Source organism: Melospiza melodia, chromosome 9 (genome assembly GCF_035770615.1).
Source record: "Melospiza melodia melodia isolate bMelMel2 chromosome 9, bMelMel2.pri, whole genome shotgun sequence".
Lineage (NCBI taxonomy): Eukaryota > Metazoa > Chordata > Aves > Passeriformes > Passerellidae > Melospiza > Melospiza melodia.
This window is the reverse complement of record NC_086202.1, coordinates 32383308-32399999: the sequence shown is the minus strand read 5'-3', so window position 1 is coordinate 32399999 and position 16692 is coordinate 32383308. Positions and strand designations below refer to the sequence as shown.

Genomic DNA, 16692 nt, shown 5'->3' with positions numbered 1-16692 from the left:
TTCTCCAGGCTGAGCATTCCCAGCTCTCCCAGCCTGGATCCAGAGGGAAGCTGCTCTAGAGGGGCAGAATCCCCCCTGCCCTGCTGCCTTCTCACCCCACTACTCATTCTCTAGTGCAGTTACTAACTAGTAGTAACAGTGATAAATTAATAGTAGTAGATGTTGGAAAGGCAGCAGAGACTTCTCTGGCATCCCCAGGCTGTGGAACGAGGCCATTGGAGCAGTGTGTCAGTGCTGGGGTGAGTGTGTGATTCAGCACCTGTGGTTGTTCCTCCTCTGGTGGAAGGGCAGAAGGTGCCAAAGTAAAACACCAGCTGGATTTTTACTGAGGAACACTTGTGTAGCTTAGCCAAAGGGAGGAATGAAAGTCCTCAAACCTTTGAGGACTTGAAGGAGGTTGGGTTTAGATGGGATATTGGGAATAAGGAATTGTTCCCTGGGAGGGTGGACGGGCCGTGAAATGGATTTCCCAGAGAAGCTGTGGCTGCCCCTGGAAAAGGGAAGCACAGGGAGGGAAGGAAAGGAAAATCAGAGCTGAAAAAAACACCTGCATGGGGTTGGAATGTTGTTGGATAAAAGGTGTTGTGCAGGGAGTTGGGATATGTGACTGGAGGGATGGGACACGGAATGGCTTCCCAGTGCCAGAGGGCAGGGCTGGATGGGATATTGGGCATTAGGAATTGTTCCCTGGCAGGGTGGGCAGGCCCTGGCACAGCTGTGGCTGCCCCTGGATCCCTGGCAGTGCCCAAGGCCAGGCTGGACTTTGGGGCTGGAGCAGCCTGGGACAGTGGAAGGTGTCCCTGCCCATGACAGGGGTGGAATGAGGTGATCTCTAAGGTCCCTTCCAACCCAAACCACTCTGGGATCCCACATTCTCAGAAGGATGTGTGTCCAGGTGTGACATGGAAGGTCAAGGTTTCCAGCCATCAAGTCCTGGGTTCTGAGTCCCAAACCCTGTATTATTCTTGGCCTCTGAGGCCCTTAAGAATCAAAATTTACACCTTCTGTTCTGCTGAGGTGTGTTGCTTGTTGGCCTCACCCTTCTCAGCCATCAGGCAGCATTGCTGCTGGATGCCTCTCATGCTCTCATTTGAGGCATCACAGGACTGCAACCCCACCTGCTGCTGGCACAACAGGAAGGGAAGCAGCCCGTGGGATCAGCTGTGTCCCCAGTGCTGTCCCTCAGGTGCAGGTCTGCTGCTGCTGAGTCACCTCCTCTGAGGCACACGGGTGCAATCAGCACCTCCTCAGCCCTGGGATTGGGGTTAATCCTGCTGTCCTGGGCTGTCCATGCCCACCTTCCCTGCTGCTGGGGCCCTGCTGCTGCTGCTCCTGCTGCTGTTTTCCACCAGGACCCCCTCAGCCCTGGCATTGGGGTTAATCCTGCTCTCCATGCCCATCTTCCCTCCAGCTGAGACCCTGCTGCTGCTGTTTTCCACCAGCACCTCCTCAGCTCTGGCATTGTGGTTAATCCTGTCCTGGGCTGTCCATGCCCACCTTCCCTCCAGCTGGAGCCCTGCTGTTCCTCCTGCTGCTGCCCCTTTCCACCAGGACCTCCTCAGCCCTGGGACTGAGGTTAATCCTGCTGTCCTGAGCTGTCCATGCCCACCTTCCCTCCAGCTGGAGCCCTGCTGTTCCTCCTGCTGCTGTTTTCCACCAGGCACCTCCTCAGCCCTGGGATTTGGGTTAATCCTGCTGTCCATGCCCACCTTCCCTCCAGTTGGTGCCCTCTGTTCCTCCTGCTGCTGCTGTTTTCCACCAGGACCCCCTCAGCCCTGGCATTGGGGTTAATCCTGCTTTCCATGCCCACCTTCCCTCCAGCTGTTCCTCCTGCTGCCCCTTTCCTGTGCCCAGGTGCCTCTTGCCAAGGGTGAAGCAGCCACAAACCACCTGGCCCTGGCATCCTGACTCGGGAAAGGGAGCAGCACCCTGCTGTTGGCAACATGAATGCCAGCTCTTGTGCAATTGCTGCCAAATAAACACAAAACTGCCTTGCAGTAACCTTGGAGAGCACTCAGGTTGAAGAACCTGGTGAGTCCTTATCTGCTCGTGCTTTTCCTGGTTTAAAGTCCCTTTGGCCAGGCTGGGCTGTCTCTGGTTTGCACATTTATAGGGGTTTTGCCCGTGCTGGAGTTGCACAGTGGAGCTTGAGGAAAGACCTGATCTTTTCACAACACCTTGTTTGGGTTGCTCATGCAATCATTCCATTCTCTCTAATGAAATGGAATAAACAAAAGCATAAATGTGGGTTGGGAAATAATGCAGATGTGGTCACTGGTGTTTCTTCAGTAATTCCTCCCCTGTTCCTGTGCTCACAAGAGCCCAGAACAACACTGAACTCATTGTACTTCTTCCCTGATCTCTCTTCATTGGCTTTAAAGTGTATTTTACAGCTGAAAGAGTTTGGTTTGTGCCTGAACAGACCTGGGACAACGTGAGCAAAATTTCTCAGCAAAGAAACACCCACAGTTTGCAAATTCGGTGCCGTGGTGCTCCTGAGATTATTTCCCAGCATACTGGAGAACAGCTGATCTGGCTGAGCTTTCAACACTTGTTTGTGAAGTTTTGGAGAAAATTACATCTGATTTTGATTTCAGCTAACTTTCCATGGCCTTATATTCCCACCTGCTTGAAGTCCCATCCCAAGAAAAGGCAAATCTTAAAACCAGAGTCTCTCTCTCTCAGAGGTTCATCTAACAAACTCAAAAGAAAATTTGAAAATTACACGGGAAATAGCATGGGAAATTGCTGTGAGTTCCTGAAATAAGAAAGCACAGTGTTTTCAACCAAATGAAAAGGCTGAATCTACTCAGCAATGCCTCTGGAAATCGTTGTCAGGCTGTAAAGGATCAAAAAGACGTGAAAAGGCAGCACGCCATCTGTCATAACTCCACGAAACCTTGTCCTAGATTAACTCTGGGACAAATCAGTTTCCAAATAACCCCATGGGCCAGCACGTTGCTTAAAGCAGACACCAGAGCAATCCTTGGGCTGCTTGCAAAAGCACCACCTCTCTTCAAGCCTGTGCATGTGGGAAGGAGCCTGTGCTCCCCTCCACGACTCCTGTGGGTGCTGCTGCCCTGTGTGAGGTGGGAAATGATGGATCAGGCAGCAGGGTGACACTGCTGTGCCCTGGGGGGGATGTGACACAGCTGTGAGCCCTCACAGCCTCGTGTGACACCCTCTGCATGAGCACCCCTGGGAGGAGATTGAATGAGAGGCTGAGTGACCAACATCCTCCCCACGCGTGGCTGAGGCTGCTTTGCCCACACAGGGAGGAGAAAAGGGTGGTGGAGGCTTTGTGGGTGAATGGAACACCATGGACTGAGATATGTGGGACATTGATCTGTTGGAGCAGGTCCAGGGGAGGCACCAGGATGAGCAGAGGGACGGAGCAGCTCTGCTGGGAGAGATGGGGGTGTTCAGCCTGGAGAGGAGAAGCTCTGGGGTGACCAAACTGTGGCCTGAAGGAGCTGCAGGAAACATGGAGAGATTGTTTAAAAGGGATGGAGTGCCAGGACACAGAGAATGGCTTCCTAGTGGCTGGATGGGATATTGGGAATTAGGAATTGTTCCCTGGCAGGGTGGGCAGGCCCTGGCACAGCTGTGGCTGCCCCTGGATCCCTGGCAGTGCCCAAGGCCAGACTGGACTTTGGGGCTTGGAGCCACCAAGGTGTCCTTGGGGGGGGTTGAGATGGGATTTGAGGTCCCTTCCCACCCAAACTACCCATGATTCCACGATTCTGTGATACCCTCTGCAATCACCACAGACCTGCCTGGTGGTGTTGGACTTGCCTGACAGAGCTGAGACAAGCCAGGCCTCCAATCCTGCCATGGCCATCCCAGGAGATGGGATGTCACAATATTTATTCTGCAGGCATAAATCAATTTGCTTCCAAAACAAACCTCTTCATTTGTTATTGATCCTTTGGCAGCAGAGGGGAAGCAAGTGCCAGAATCTGATCAAACCAGAACCTCACCAGAGTGCTCTGTCAGGGCAGAATGATGATAATGCATTGCAAACACTGAACCAGATAATTGCAGGAGTGGCAGAAACTTCATAACCTGAACAGAAAGAGACCAAACCCAGCACTTTTAATGAGTTTCCAGAAGTGCAAAGTTAGTGCTTTAAAACTGAATTTGAATAAAAAACTGAATTTGAATAAATGGCAGGTGTGGTTTAGTGGTGAACATGGTTGGCTTTGATGACCTTGGGGGGGTCTCTAAGGATTCTGTGATTCTGATTTCCTGCCAGCTTTTCAGAAGTTTGCAGGGGGAGCATCCTGGCAGCCTCTCAGTGTGTTTATTTTCCATTTGCACTGCTATCCGTGGCATGAGCACAGTGCAGCCCTGTAAGGTGCTGCTCCAGGGCATGGCCCTGCCTCGAGCAGCTGATCACAGAGAAGAAGATGTCATTACAAATGTCCTAAGTGAGGCAGCTAATCACTGGCAATCCAGGCAGATCCTATCTGACCTATAGCCTCATTCCTGCACCGTGCCATGGCCTCACCCTGCCCTGTTTTCTGCTGTGGTCAGTTCCAGCTCTAAGGGCAGAAAGTGAAACACTTTACAGGTGCTAACCTGAGCGGTGCCAGCCCTGTGCCACCATCTCCAGACTCCTGGATGAAGCTCAGCTGCTAAAACCCCTCAGTTTGGCTCTGCAGAGCAGCCGTGCTGGGCTCCACGCCCTCCTCACCACCCACCTCTTCCCTGCAGGGACATGCTGGAGGCATCAGGATCATCTGGAAATGATCCCTAAGCATGAGGAGCATTGCACCTGCACCTGGTGAGAGGTCTGTGCTGAAAACCTTCACACCCACAGAATCCTGGAATGGTTTGGGTTGGAAGAGACCTCAAATCCTGCCTCATTCCACCCCTTCCATTTTCCCAGGTGGCTTCCAGCCCCATCCAACCTGGCCTTGGGCACTTCCAGAGATCCAGGGGCAGCCACAGCTGCTCTGGGCACCCTGTGCCAATTTCTCCAGTGTTTTAACCTTTAGTTAACAGTACAACCACATAGAGCCCAGTAGACCCTATCCACTTTATTATCATTATCATTATCATTATCATTATCATTATCATTATCATTATCATTATCATTATCATTATTACATATTTGTGGAAAGAGAACCTTATCCTTTGCCCAGCTTGCTCCCAGGCGTATTTTAACATGGTAGATACACAAACTGGCAAATTCACGATTCCTCCTCTGATCAAGGTATCATTAACAATTTAATCCAGAAGCTGAAAACAGATTTAGGCTCGTTGCTGCTGTCCACCACACTCTTCTTCTGTCTCCCTGAGAGGCAGCAAAAGGTGGCCTTTGCAGCTGGGTTTGTGCCTTAGGGTAGCTTGAAGTGGTGCAAAATGGTGTTTCCTGCTAGAACTTACTGAAACTCCTTTGTGCATAAGTGAGATTATCCAAATCAGCATGAATCTGAGAAAGATGTCCCCTTTGTTAGTAAAGTGGGAGGATCTCACGGATACAAACCCGTGGCCACTCTTCATTGTCACCAGGCAGGATGTTCATAGCTCCTTCCTGCCCTGAAGGAAGGCAGTGAGTGCCGGGTTGTTGGGATTCCTGGTGTGGAAGCGCTGCCAGAAGGTGAATAAAGCAGGACCCATCCACCACGTGGCTTCATCCCATCCCTGTGGGACACCAGCATCCAGGAGGGCACGGGGGTTCTGGCCAGCTGTTTGCAGCTGGGAACCCAAGCTCAAGGAGCCCAGAGTCCACAGTGGCCACCAGGAGCCAAATTCCACTAAACTGGTGGTGAGGGAGGCACGTGGGAGACTCAGGGTGTGAGGGCTGTGCTCAACTTCAGCCTACTGAACCTCAGTCCAGAGTGCTTCCCCAGTCATTGCATTGCCTGGTTGTCCTCACTGGACAGAGCAATATCAATCCAGACCAAGTGTAGCAGTTTATTGAGCTTTCCCCCCCAGTTTTTCTTCTTTTTTAAAATAATTCCCCCCCCAAGATGAAAGATGCCCCAGAAGTCATGGAGAAGCCAACAATCACTGCTCCAGCTCTAGGCACCCTTCTCCATCAGGTCAAGCATTTCTTTGTAGACCTGCTCGTAGACCTGCTTGCCCCAGAGGAAGTCAAAGTGGACAAATTCGGGGATGTACTTTTTGTAGGCCACGTTGGAGATGCGGGGCAGGGTGATGTTCACGTCCTCGGGGGCTGAGATCCAGTCCTTGCCCCCATACCAGGCAGCCAGCGGGGTTTTCATGTTCTCCAGCTCATAGAAGGGAGGAGTGCTCTGCAAGACAGGAGGGAGGCAAAGGGCAGGCCAAAAATTCAAAGTGTGTCCTGGTGGCTGCTTGGCATTTCTCCCTCATCCCAAGGGATAGAAGAGGAGCTATCACCAGGGAGCCTCACTGTGCCTTGGGCTCCTGTTCTTTCCACCAGAGGGTCAAAAAGTCATCACTGAGTGACTGACTGAGTTACTTATTTTTATTAGAAAGTTATGAACCTGCTTCCCCATACAAAGCAAATTCCATAAATACCATGTAATTCATGGAATCGCAGCATGGTTTGGGTTGGGATGGACCTCAAACATCATCTTGTCCCAGCTCCCCTGCCGTGGGCAGGGGCACCTTCCACTATTCCAGGCTGCTCAATTGTCCAAATGCAGTCTCAGCCACTGGAATATTTATTTTATTTTTTCTCTGAGCATGGCTCTCTCTTACCTGGTTGTAATGAAGCACGTTGTCACTGCCGTAATCGTAATGCTTGAATTCTCCAGTCTGATAGAGCTGGAAAAGGAGAGTTATGTTCATTATCCACACATTGGAGGGGGCTCTAAGACAGATAAAAGAGGTGACAGGGGACTGCAGTGCTCCCTCCTGCCACCAAGGCTCAGGGATGCCATTTTTACATTTGGATTTTGGGAGGAGAGCCCAGCCCCAGGAAACCCACAGTGAAGAACCTGGTGTACAGCCAAGAGCCTCAAAGGACACATGAATCAGACAACTTTGGGCAAGATTTTTGTGTGTTGTGGTCAATGCCATCAGCAGGAGGATCTGAGTAGAACATTTTCAATAATTAGTTGTACCATTAGTGGTCTTTCTGACCCTCAGCTTTCCCTCTGGCATCTCCTGTCCTGGTTGATCACCAGGTTCCACCTCCTCCACCTACAAGCCCCAATTCTTTTGTTGGGATAAATGACTTTATCAGCAGTGATAAATGACTTTTGCAGCAGTGTTTCAGCTTTCCCCTCCCTCCCTCCCTCACACAGCTCTGCAGGGGGAGCAGGGGGGGATTGTTCCCATTTTCATTCCCAGATCATTCCCCGAGCAGAGGGAGGAGAACAGGAGGTGTTACCTGGCGCCAGTGCAACATGTTTTTTAGGGATGTGGAGTCAGGGTAGCGGGCCAGGTACACATCCATGCGGCTCTGCAAGACCATCAGAGAGGTTTATTCTCTGCTCCCCCAAAAAACCCACATCAGAAATAAAACCAAACCTGTTCAGTAGCCACACCAGCCCCACCCACACTGAGCTCCCTGCAGCAAGCTGAGCAAGTCCCATGGTAGGAGCCTGCCTGGTTCCCAAGGCAAAGTAAAGCTCCATGCCTCATGCTCAGGATCCTTTTGCAAAGCTCAGCTCTGTGTGTTGTCCCTAACACATTTCCTTCTTGGAATATTAAGGAATTTTACCAATGATTCACACCCCCCACCCTGGTGCCTCCAGGTTGAATTTTTCTACCAGCCAAAGATCTGGAAGGGCATGGAGGCAGGCCAGAAGGACAGCTCAGGCTGGGACAGTGAGGAAGAGGATCTCTGGAGAGGGAAGCTGCAGTGTACGTACCACGTTCAAGCTGTTGGTGAACCCACCAGGCAGGTAAAACACCAAAGAGCACACGGTCTTCAGCATGGGGTAGGTGCACATGGTGGAAATCACTTGCTTCAACACCTCACCCTTATCAAAGACCACTGTCTTGCCTAAAATGATCTGTGGAAGTCAGAGGGGTGGATCAGTGGGGTGCATCACGCTCTGTTTTGCCTCCAGGTGCTCCCCACCTCTTTGCTCACCCCTGAAAGTTGCTGACAACTTTGCTGTGCTTCATCATTTTCGCTTTTCAGAAAAGGCCACAGCCCTAGAAGAGCCTTGACCTTCCTAGGAGAGGTTTCTCCCAGGAGAAGGGACCCAAAACCAATCCCTGTTAATAGTTCTGTGATGAAGGCTGGACAGGAGGATGACCTGCCTGCCCTCCAGGCTCACAGCACACGCACAAATGCCCAGAGTGGGGAGATGGAGGTGATGGAGGAGCCCTGCCTGTCTCAGGTGAGCCTCCCAGTCCCTCCTCCCCCTCACACCCCACCTGTGCTGAGGACACACCTTGATCAGCGCCTCGGGGAGGTCAAACACCCTCACCAGGGGGGACTTCATGTGGGAGTTGACGGTGATGGGAGCCAAGGCGAAGAACATCTTGATTTTGCGATCCAGCTCGGGAATGGAGGAGAAGGCAATGAAACCTGCATGGGGGAGAGGGAAGCAGACCCTGCCCTGCTGTTCCTGAGGCAGATGTTGGCTTCCAGGTGTGTGTGCCCACCTTAAAGCCCCTCAGAGGTGGCTCCAGCAGGTCAGGCTCTGGCAGCAATGAGATGAACCCAGTTTGGGGCTGCCAGTGCTCAAAACTCTTCTGTTAAAACAATTAACCTGCTCTTTTCCTTTTTGTTATTTGGAAATACCTGGACATTTCCCTTCCTTTTTTTAGGAACACTCCCTGACCAAGGTTTTAGGAGCACTCCCAGGCTGGGGGTGCACAGCTGGTGTGACCCTGCCAGGCCTGCTCTCCTCCTCAGTACCTGTGGTGGTGCCTTGGGAATAAGCCACGTAGTACAACTGCTCCTGCCCCGTTCTCTGCAGGATGTAGTTGATGGACGCTGGAAGGTCATACATGGCCATCTCATGGAAGCTGCAGGGGAGACAGGCATGTGACAAAATCACCTTTTCTGACCTTGCCATGGTTGCTTGGGTGCGGGCAAGCGCTTTGGCAGGAGCTGACAACCCAATTTCTGCCCAATGGCAGAGGCTGTGACTGCCAGGAGCAGCTCTCCTCCAGCCTGCACGCACTGCTGAGGGTACCAGGGACCTGCTAAGCCTCCAGTTTCATGGAAAATACCTGTAAGCTGAGTATTCCTGCTGGTGGAACTCAAACTCCTGGTGTTTCCGTGACCAGCTGTTGCCCCGGCTGTTCCCGATCCAGACGTCGTAGCCAGCGTCGGCCAGGATGAAGCCCAGGCTGGTGTTGGGCAAGTTGGTGACCCAGTTGCTTCCCTCCAACACCAGGCCATGCTGCAGGAGTACAACAGCCTTTGGAGCTGCAGGAAGGAAGAGAAGGAATCATTTTCTGTGACCATGAGCAAAATCGAACATTCGCATGATTGACTCACATTCACATCCATGCTCTGACAGCAGCCCTGGGAAGTGACACCAGGGCAGGGACACTGTCCTCTGTCCTCTGTCCTCTGTCCTCAGCCTCTCTGTGGAGCTGTTTCTGAAGAAGGCCAGGACAGACACTGGAAATCTGGGTTTTTTTCTCACTTATTTGCCATGTACACGACAAGAACTGGGCATGACCCCACCACTGCTCTGAAGCTGGGGTTTCAGTGCAGAACAGGGAGATCCCCAAATCTTCCTTCCTGGACACAGGAAAGATGCAAAATACTGAGATGGCACTGGGTTGGCTGCCTGGTTTGTTTTCCTTGTTTTCCTTTCCTCACTAATGGCTTTTTGCTGCTCCACTTCTGTTTTTTAAAACCTGGGGCGAGATTTCTCTGCCCCATTCATCCTCCTTCCTTTTTGGCGCAAATCATCTCAGAACAAGGTCAGCATGGTAAGCATTTCCTCTCCTCCTGAGGCTATTTGCCTGCTTTTTCCTACAGGGACAGCTTCCTCCTGGAGCACTGTCCTGGGCTGACTATATGATGCTTTTATCCCCAACTATCTGTTCTGTTTATGCTGAATAATAAGTTTTGCACCTTTAAGACTTATTCCAAAGAATAAAGAAAAAAACCCCCAAACTGTGCAGTTTATTTTCAAACACTACACTCACTCCTCCATATTCCTTGTCCTAAACTGTGTTGTCTGCAAATAAACAAACAACAAAAAGCTCTCCTTTTTTTAGTTAGTTTAGTTAGCAAAAAATTTCCCTAAACTGTAATTTTCCCCTTTTCTTTAAACCTACTCTAAACCTACTCTATTTTTTTTTCCTTTTCTTTAAACCTACTCTAAACTGGACACCCAAAAAACCACCAATAGCTCACACCTGTAACCCACCAGACCAAACCTGAGCTGCAGCATTTCCAGCACCAAAAAGACTAATAAGAGACTAAGTAAACTAAACTGCAACCCAGAAAAGAGACTTTCTGAGTTTGTCATCTCTTTTAAAACAGCAAAAAAACCAGTATTGTTTAATATAGTATTAGTTCTATTGTTTAATATAGTTTTTGTTTAAACAAGTTTTTTCCACTTTTCTCCAAAATAAAAAATTTCTCCAAGACCAATCAAAAAAAAAAAAAACAAAAAAACAAAAAAACAAAAAAACCAACCCAATTAAATCTGCGTTTCAAAAAAAGCTCCTTTAAAAGTTCTCTCCCAAATTTGCCCGCAACCAAAACAAATACAAGCACCCATCCCACGGTGAGGTTGCCTTGGCCGTGGGTTATTGCAGCCCAGTCAGGGTGGCAGGGCCAGGCAGGGCTCCCTGTGGCACTCACGGGGACAGAACATGTTGGATGGCGGCGCCCCTGCCTTGTGGGAGAGGCTGAAGCTCCCTGGGCTGCCTCTGCCGTGGGGGATCCTCTGCAGGGTGAGGAAATATCCATCCTCTGTCAGCACCTCGTGCTCCTCGTAGGGGTACCCGTGGTAGCGCACAATTTCGCCCTGTGGGAAGGGAAGGAGAGCAAGGGACAGTCCCTAAGGAGAGTCTCTGTCCTCAGGGGTGGCAGGGCTTGGCTGGGCAGAGCCATCTGTGCTGGTGATGGTGGCACCAGGGGGAAGCCGGGCTCAGTCTCTCCCAATGCCCCCATGGTGATGTCGTGACTCCAGCCAGAATTTTTGGCAGGTCTGGTGAAGAACTGTCATTTTTTGTGTTGCAATCAAGAGCAGGGCAGCACAGACAGCCCAGCTCTGAGCCTGAGAGGGCTGTGAGGGCTGCCCTGACCAAACCTGCTGACTTGGAACAAAGCCCTCGCCCTGTGATGGTGTTCACAGGGGTCCCAGGATGAGGGAACAGATGAGAATGTGACTCCATGTTCCAGAAGGCTTGATTTATTATTTTATTATAGATATAGATATAGATATAGATATAGATATATAGATATAGATAAAATTAAAACTATACTATTATTAAAACTATACTAATAGAAGGATAGAAGAAAGGATTTCTTCAGAAGGCTGGCTAAGAATAAAAAAAGAATGATACCAAAGGCTTGTGACTGACCAGACAGTCTGGACACCTGACTGTGATTGGCCATTAATTAGAAACAACCAACATGGACCAATCACAGATCCACCTGTAGCATTCCACAGCAGCAGATAATAAATGTTTACATTTTGTTCCTGAGGCCACTCAGCTTCTCAGGAGGGATTTTTCATAAAAGATGTCTGTGACATCCCCCCATAAATTCCTGCCATAAATCTCTGTGCATGTAAGAGCAGGGAGACAAATATCTCATAAAATCGTGGTGTCAACCCTCAGTGAAGGCAAACAGAGCCCGTGGGTCTTGCACAGACCCTGTGGGTAACTTGCTCAACCAAGCAGCAAAAGGAGGGACTTACAACATCCATGGACACCTCGGGGTTCTCCTCTGACTTTGCAGCGACGAGCACGAAACAAGAGATGGTGAGGAACAGCCACATCATGGTGCTCTGCAAAACATTGCCAGAACTTTGAGAGACTTTGCTGGCACTGGCACAGAAACAAGAAATGGTGAGGAACAGCCACGTCATGGTGCTCTGCAAAACATTGCCAGAACATTGAGGGACTTTGCTGGCACTGGCACAGGCACAGAAACAAGAAATGGTGAGGAACAGCCACGTCATGGTGCTCTGCAAAATGTTGTCAAAACCTTGAGAGACTTTGCTGGCACAGAGGCTGTGGGGAGTTCTCTTGATCTGCCCTGCACTTCCACCAGGATAGTGCCCTTCCACTTCCAACCTCACCCCTCCATGGGTTAAATTATTCTAAAGCAGAAGTCCTCCAATTCTGAAAATGGCTCGTTTTGCTAATCTTGAACAAAGCCAGAGTCCAAATTCCATCCCATTTTAATCCCACGTTCTCCATAGGCTCTCATATTCAGAAACACACAGAGGTACAGGTACATCTGTATGTGCCTGGGCAAACCTGGATTTCGAGGAGGTGATTATAAATCATCCATTTAAAATAATTTCTTGGATAGTTGGAAGAATATGTTATTTTGTTCCACTGACAGCTGACCTAATGAGGAGTAAACCACCCAGTTTTAAGTTTCAGGGCCACGTTCTTAAGAAGAAATCAAACAATGTGGTCTGCTTGGGTTCTCCTTATGGCTGGGAGAAACCCTGGGACACCCTGGGCTTGTTTTTGCAGACCTGAGTGAGATGCCATCTCAGGACACCCCTGTTCTTCCTGGGAAGGATTTTGGTGTCTGCTTCAGCTTGTTCCTACCACAAAACATCTCACTGTGCTGTTTTATCTGACAGAAACAGAATCACAGAATGCTCTGGCTGGAAAGGGACCTTGAAGATCATTTTGTTCCAATCCCTCTGCTGTGGGCAGATCTCTGCCACATAGGAACGGGTAAATTTATTGGAGGTGACAAATTTGCAGCAGTATTTCTGCTACTTAGAGAAGTTCCCTCAGCTACTTAGAGGAGTTTAATTCTGTGGAGAACTTAGCAGGGATTCCCAAATTCCCACTGAATGCCAGCGCCAGGTGTGTTGCACCCACCCAGGCGAAATTGAGGAGATCTGGGAGCAGATTTCTGTCCCTTCGCGGCTGTCCCCGGTCCTGCCGCGGGCTGCCCGTGCTGCGGGAGGCGACAGAAGCCACCCGGTCCCTCCCGGAGCGGTGGCAGCGGAGGATGGGCGCACCTGCAGCGCTCACCTGGGCACGGCCCTGCGGCTCCGCCCGCTCTCAGATCCGCCAAGGGGCGGCCGGGCCCGGCCCCAGGGACCCCATCTCCCACCCCACCATGCCCCGGAGCCCGCCAGGTGCGATCTGGGGACACTGTCGCCTGTCGCTGGTCTCCACCAGGCTCTGGAGTTGGTATTTTTAGGGCGAGCCTTTAGCAAAGCCAGCAGAGCACATTTTTGTGACGTAGCGTCAGGAGAAGGGCATGCAAATTCCAGGGCAGAGCCTTGCTTGGGATGGATGGCCCTTTCCTCCCAGCAGCCAGCTTCGGAAAACTCCCAAAATTTCCCCTTGCGACACGTCCCTCATCCCAGCACACCCGGTGACATCCCAGAGGTGCAGCAGGGTAAACAGGAACAGCACCAATGTCCGTACCCCTCTCCAAACACTCCCACCCCTTCCCTGAGCAGGACATTCCTTTGGAGGATATTCCCTGGGGCTGTCCAGGTGCCCTGTCCCGCTGTCCCCAGGGGTGGCACCGAGCACAGGGATTACCCGTGGTGTCCAGAAGAGCCCTTGTCCCCGCTGTGCCCCGAGCAGAAGGTGCTGCTGGCTGCTCACGCCGCTCCCATGGGGCTGGAGCTGCCTCTGCTCCCGATTCGGGAGATTTGGGAGCCGCCACTCCCTCCGGTCGCTCCTCCTGCCGAGCTGGAATTCACCCCAGGGCTGCCGGGCTGCCCTGGCAGTGTTTCCACTCGGAGCTGTGACAAACGGGCTGGTTCCAGCCGGTGGAGTCACCTGGCGTGGCTGTGGCCCCTGTGAACCCCAAGGTGGGCACTGAGGGTTCTCACCTGCACCGGGGCTGGTTTGGTGCAGGGGGATGAGTGGGACCAGCTCATCCCACCAAACTCCACTGGGAAAGCTCCGTTTGGCTCTCCCTGCTGCCTCCTGGCACAGAATGAGCCTGAAAATGCAGAACATCCCAGTCCCAGCGGTTCTCAGGATTCCCGCTGGTCACAGTGACCCTGGGATGCGTTAGAAAATCTCTTTTTCCCAGCCTGGCTGTCAAAGAAGGAGTCAGAACTCTTCAGTTCTCATTCTCAAGGTTGTTTATTGTTTCTTATCTATAAAATTATTTCTCTGTCCAGCTGAGGTCTGCTCAGACAGAGGCACACTGGCCACCCTCAGGGTGGTGTCATCATTTGTTACTAAAAACTACATGTACAATATTTACAATAACTTCCCAATGCCTATCACCTACGTTAGACATATCTAAACCAATCCAAAAGTGCCACCATCACAGCAGAAGATGGAGGCCAAGAAGAAAGAGAAAGGCTGGACACACCCAGATCCCTCCATCTTGCCCCCTGAACCCCCATTCTAAAACCCCCCCCAAAAAATCTATTTTTCCACCCTGTGATAAATTTACTGTCATTCTACTTAAACTTTCATGGCTTGTAATTCTTCATATAAAGGTTGGCAATTATTTTTTTCCAAGGGCTAAATCAAAGGCACGGGGTCTTGGGCAGAGGAATTTCCTGGGTTCTGACAAACAGCGACTTCAAGGGGTGCTCTATTAAAAAAAAAAAAAAAAAAAAAAAAGAAAAAGGAAACTAAATCCATCCCCAGGGAGGGAAGGAGCTGTGGATGGAGATTTCACATCTTACCAGGCTTCCCCTCTTGCCAGCTGGTGATGCCTTTGGCCAGGAGCTGCCTGAGGAGGGGCCTGCAGGGATGGTGACAGGTCACAGGAGCTCTGGGTTGTGACGGTGTTCACAGGGGTCTCAAGATGAGGCAAGAGATGAGGATCTGACTCCATGTTTCAGAAGGCTTGATTTATTATTTTATTATATATATTACATTAAAACTATACTAAAAGAATAGAAGAAAGGATTTCATCAGAAGGCTAGCTAAGAATAAAATAGGAAGGAATGGTAACAAAAGTTTGTGGCTTGGGCTCTCTGTCTGAGCCAGCTGACTGTGATTGGCCATTAATTACAAACATCCAACATGGGTCAATCACAGATCCACTTGTTGCATTCCACAGCAGCAGATAATCAATGTTTACATTTTGTTCCTGAGGCCACTCAGCTTCTCAGGAGGAAAAATCCCAAGGAAAGGATTTTCCATAAAAGATGTCTGCGACACTGGGTGTCATTTTTGTCACCTCTGCCTTGGTGGCCACCTCTCCACTCCTTGCTACAGGGCCCTGGTGCTGAGTGTGGGATCCTGCATCCCTCCTGCAGCCAGCACCTCCAGGTCTGGCCCAGCCACGCTTGCTCAAATGCAGACAGGCTTTGGAAATCCTCGATGTCTCCACCTCTAGCTGGATCTCCGATGGCTGCTCTTCACCAAGGACTAGCTGCAGGCAGTGCCAGGAGCCCTCCCAGGTGCCTCACCCTCAAATAAGCACTGGCTCTGAGAAGAATCTGATTTTTCCCCTGCAGGGAGAGGAGGAAAGGTGGAAGAACAGGATCAGGTATGCCTAGATGAGAAAAAAAAGCCACTCCCTCTTCCTCCCAGCGCCGACAGAGTTTGCCTTTCTTTTGGGCACAGGACATCAGAAAGGTTCCTATGGACACTCCTGGTCCTGGCATCAAGTTCAGGGCCACATCAGTGGGCAGCCCCCCAGGGTGAATCACTGCACAGCCTGCTAAGGCATGAGAAAATCAGAAAAAATTAAAATCGGGATAAAAATTAAGAGTTCTGAGCCAAGCTCATTCCATAGGTTTGAACAGTTATTTTATTTCCCTCCATTGGAGGGAAGGGGATTACTGCAAAGCAGCCAGAGGGTGAACACTGGGCTGCTTCCCACCAGTGCTGCTGCCAGGACAGGACTGGTGTGACCATGGTGGGAGCCTTGGGAAGGAGCATCCCCCACACGTGGGCAGAGAGGCACCTGAGACCCTCTGCCCTGTGCTGGGGAAAAAATTAGGTTTTTCCTAAATTTCCTTGAATTCTTCAGCTTGCTGCTGGCTGGTCAGGGGGGCACTGAGGTCTTGTGTTGGAGAGACACTTGTGCTGGTTGCTGAGAATTTTGGACTTTCTGTGCTGCCAGGCACTGACCCCCAAGAGAACACTGCATTTGACCTGAGGCCATGGAAAATCTTCCAAAATGGAATAATAGAATTCAGTTCTATCTGAATGAATGGTAGAATTCAAGTCTTGCCATAATCTGGGATTGTGGGTGTGGAGTTTGAATAGAAGTGTGTAATATCACATGGTGGGAAACTCAGAGTTTAAGGGTTTAGACAAACCCTGACCCCCAAGAGAAAACTGCATTGACCTGAGGCCATGGAGAAGACTTCCAAAATGGAATGATAGAACTGGGATTGTGGGTGTGCAGTTTGAACAGAAATGTGTGATATCACAGGGTGGGAAACTAAGAGTTAAAGGGTTTAGAATACAGCAATATATATAAACAAGATGGAGGTTTTAGGGCACAGGCTGGGCCTTCTTCTTCACCTTCTTCTTCACCTTCTTCTCCTTCACCTTCTTCTCCATGGGTTTGGGTGGTTTTGTGTAACTGGATAGAAAACTCCACATTGTGGGCCATGGGTGGTTGGTTATTGGGTTAAAAGTAAAAATAATTCAGGTGTCATTTCTTAATTGGACAGTGTATCCTTAAAA

General features: G+C 50.4%; 1 protein-coding gene across 1 annotated transcript; it reads right to left on the bottom strand.

Moving 5' to 3' along the window:
* Positions 1–5023: 5023 nt before the first annotated feature.
* On the bottom strand, positions 5024–13744 carry LOC134422166 (lysosomal acid lipase/cholesteryl ester hydrolase-like). The gene is made up of 10 exons (XM_063164103.1): positions 13618–13744; positions 11790–11879; positions 10727–10892; positions 9130–9328; positions 8813–8922; positions 8343–8479; positions 7812–7955; positions 7328–7399; positions 6694–6759; positions 5024–6263 (listed from the first exon to the last, which is right to left on the bottom strand). The coding sequence occupies exons 2-10, from the start codon at positions 11871–11873 to the stop codon at positions 6030–6032; spliced, it is 1212 nt and encodes a 403-aa protein (XP_063020173.1). The 5' UTR covers positions 11874–11879; positions 13618–13744; the 3' UTR covers positions 5024–6029.
* Between the last annotated feature and the right edge of the window lie 2948 nt (positions 13745–16692).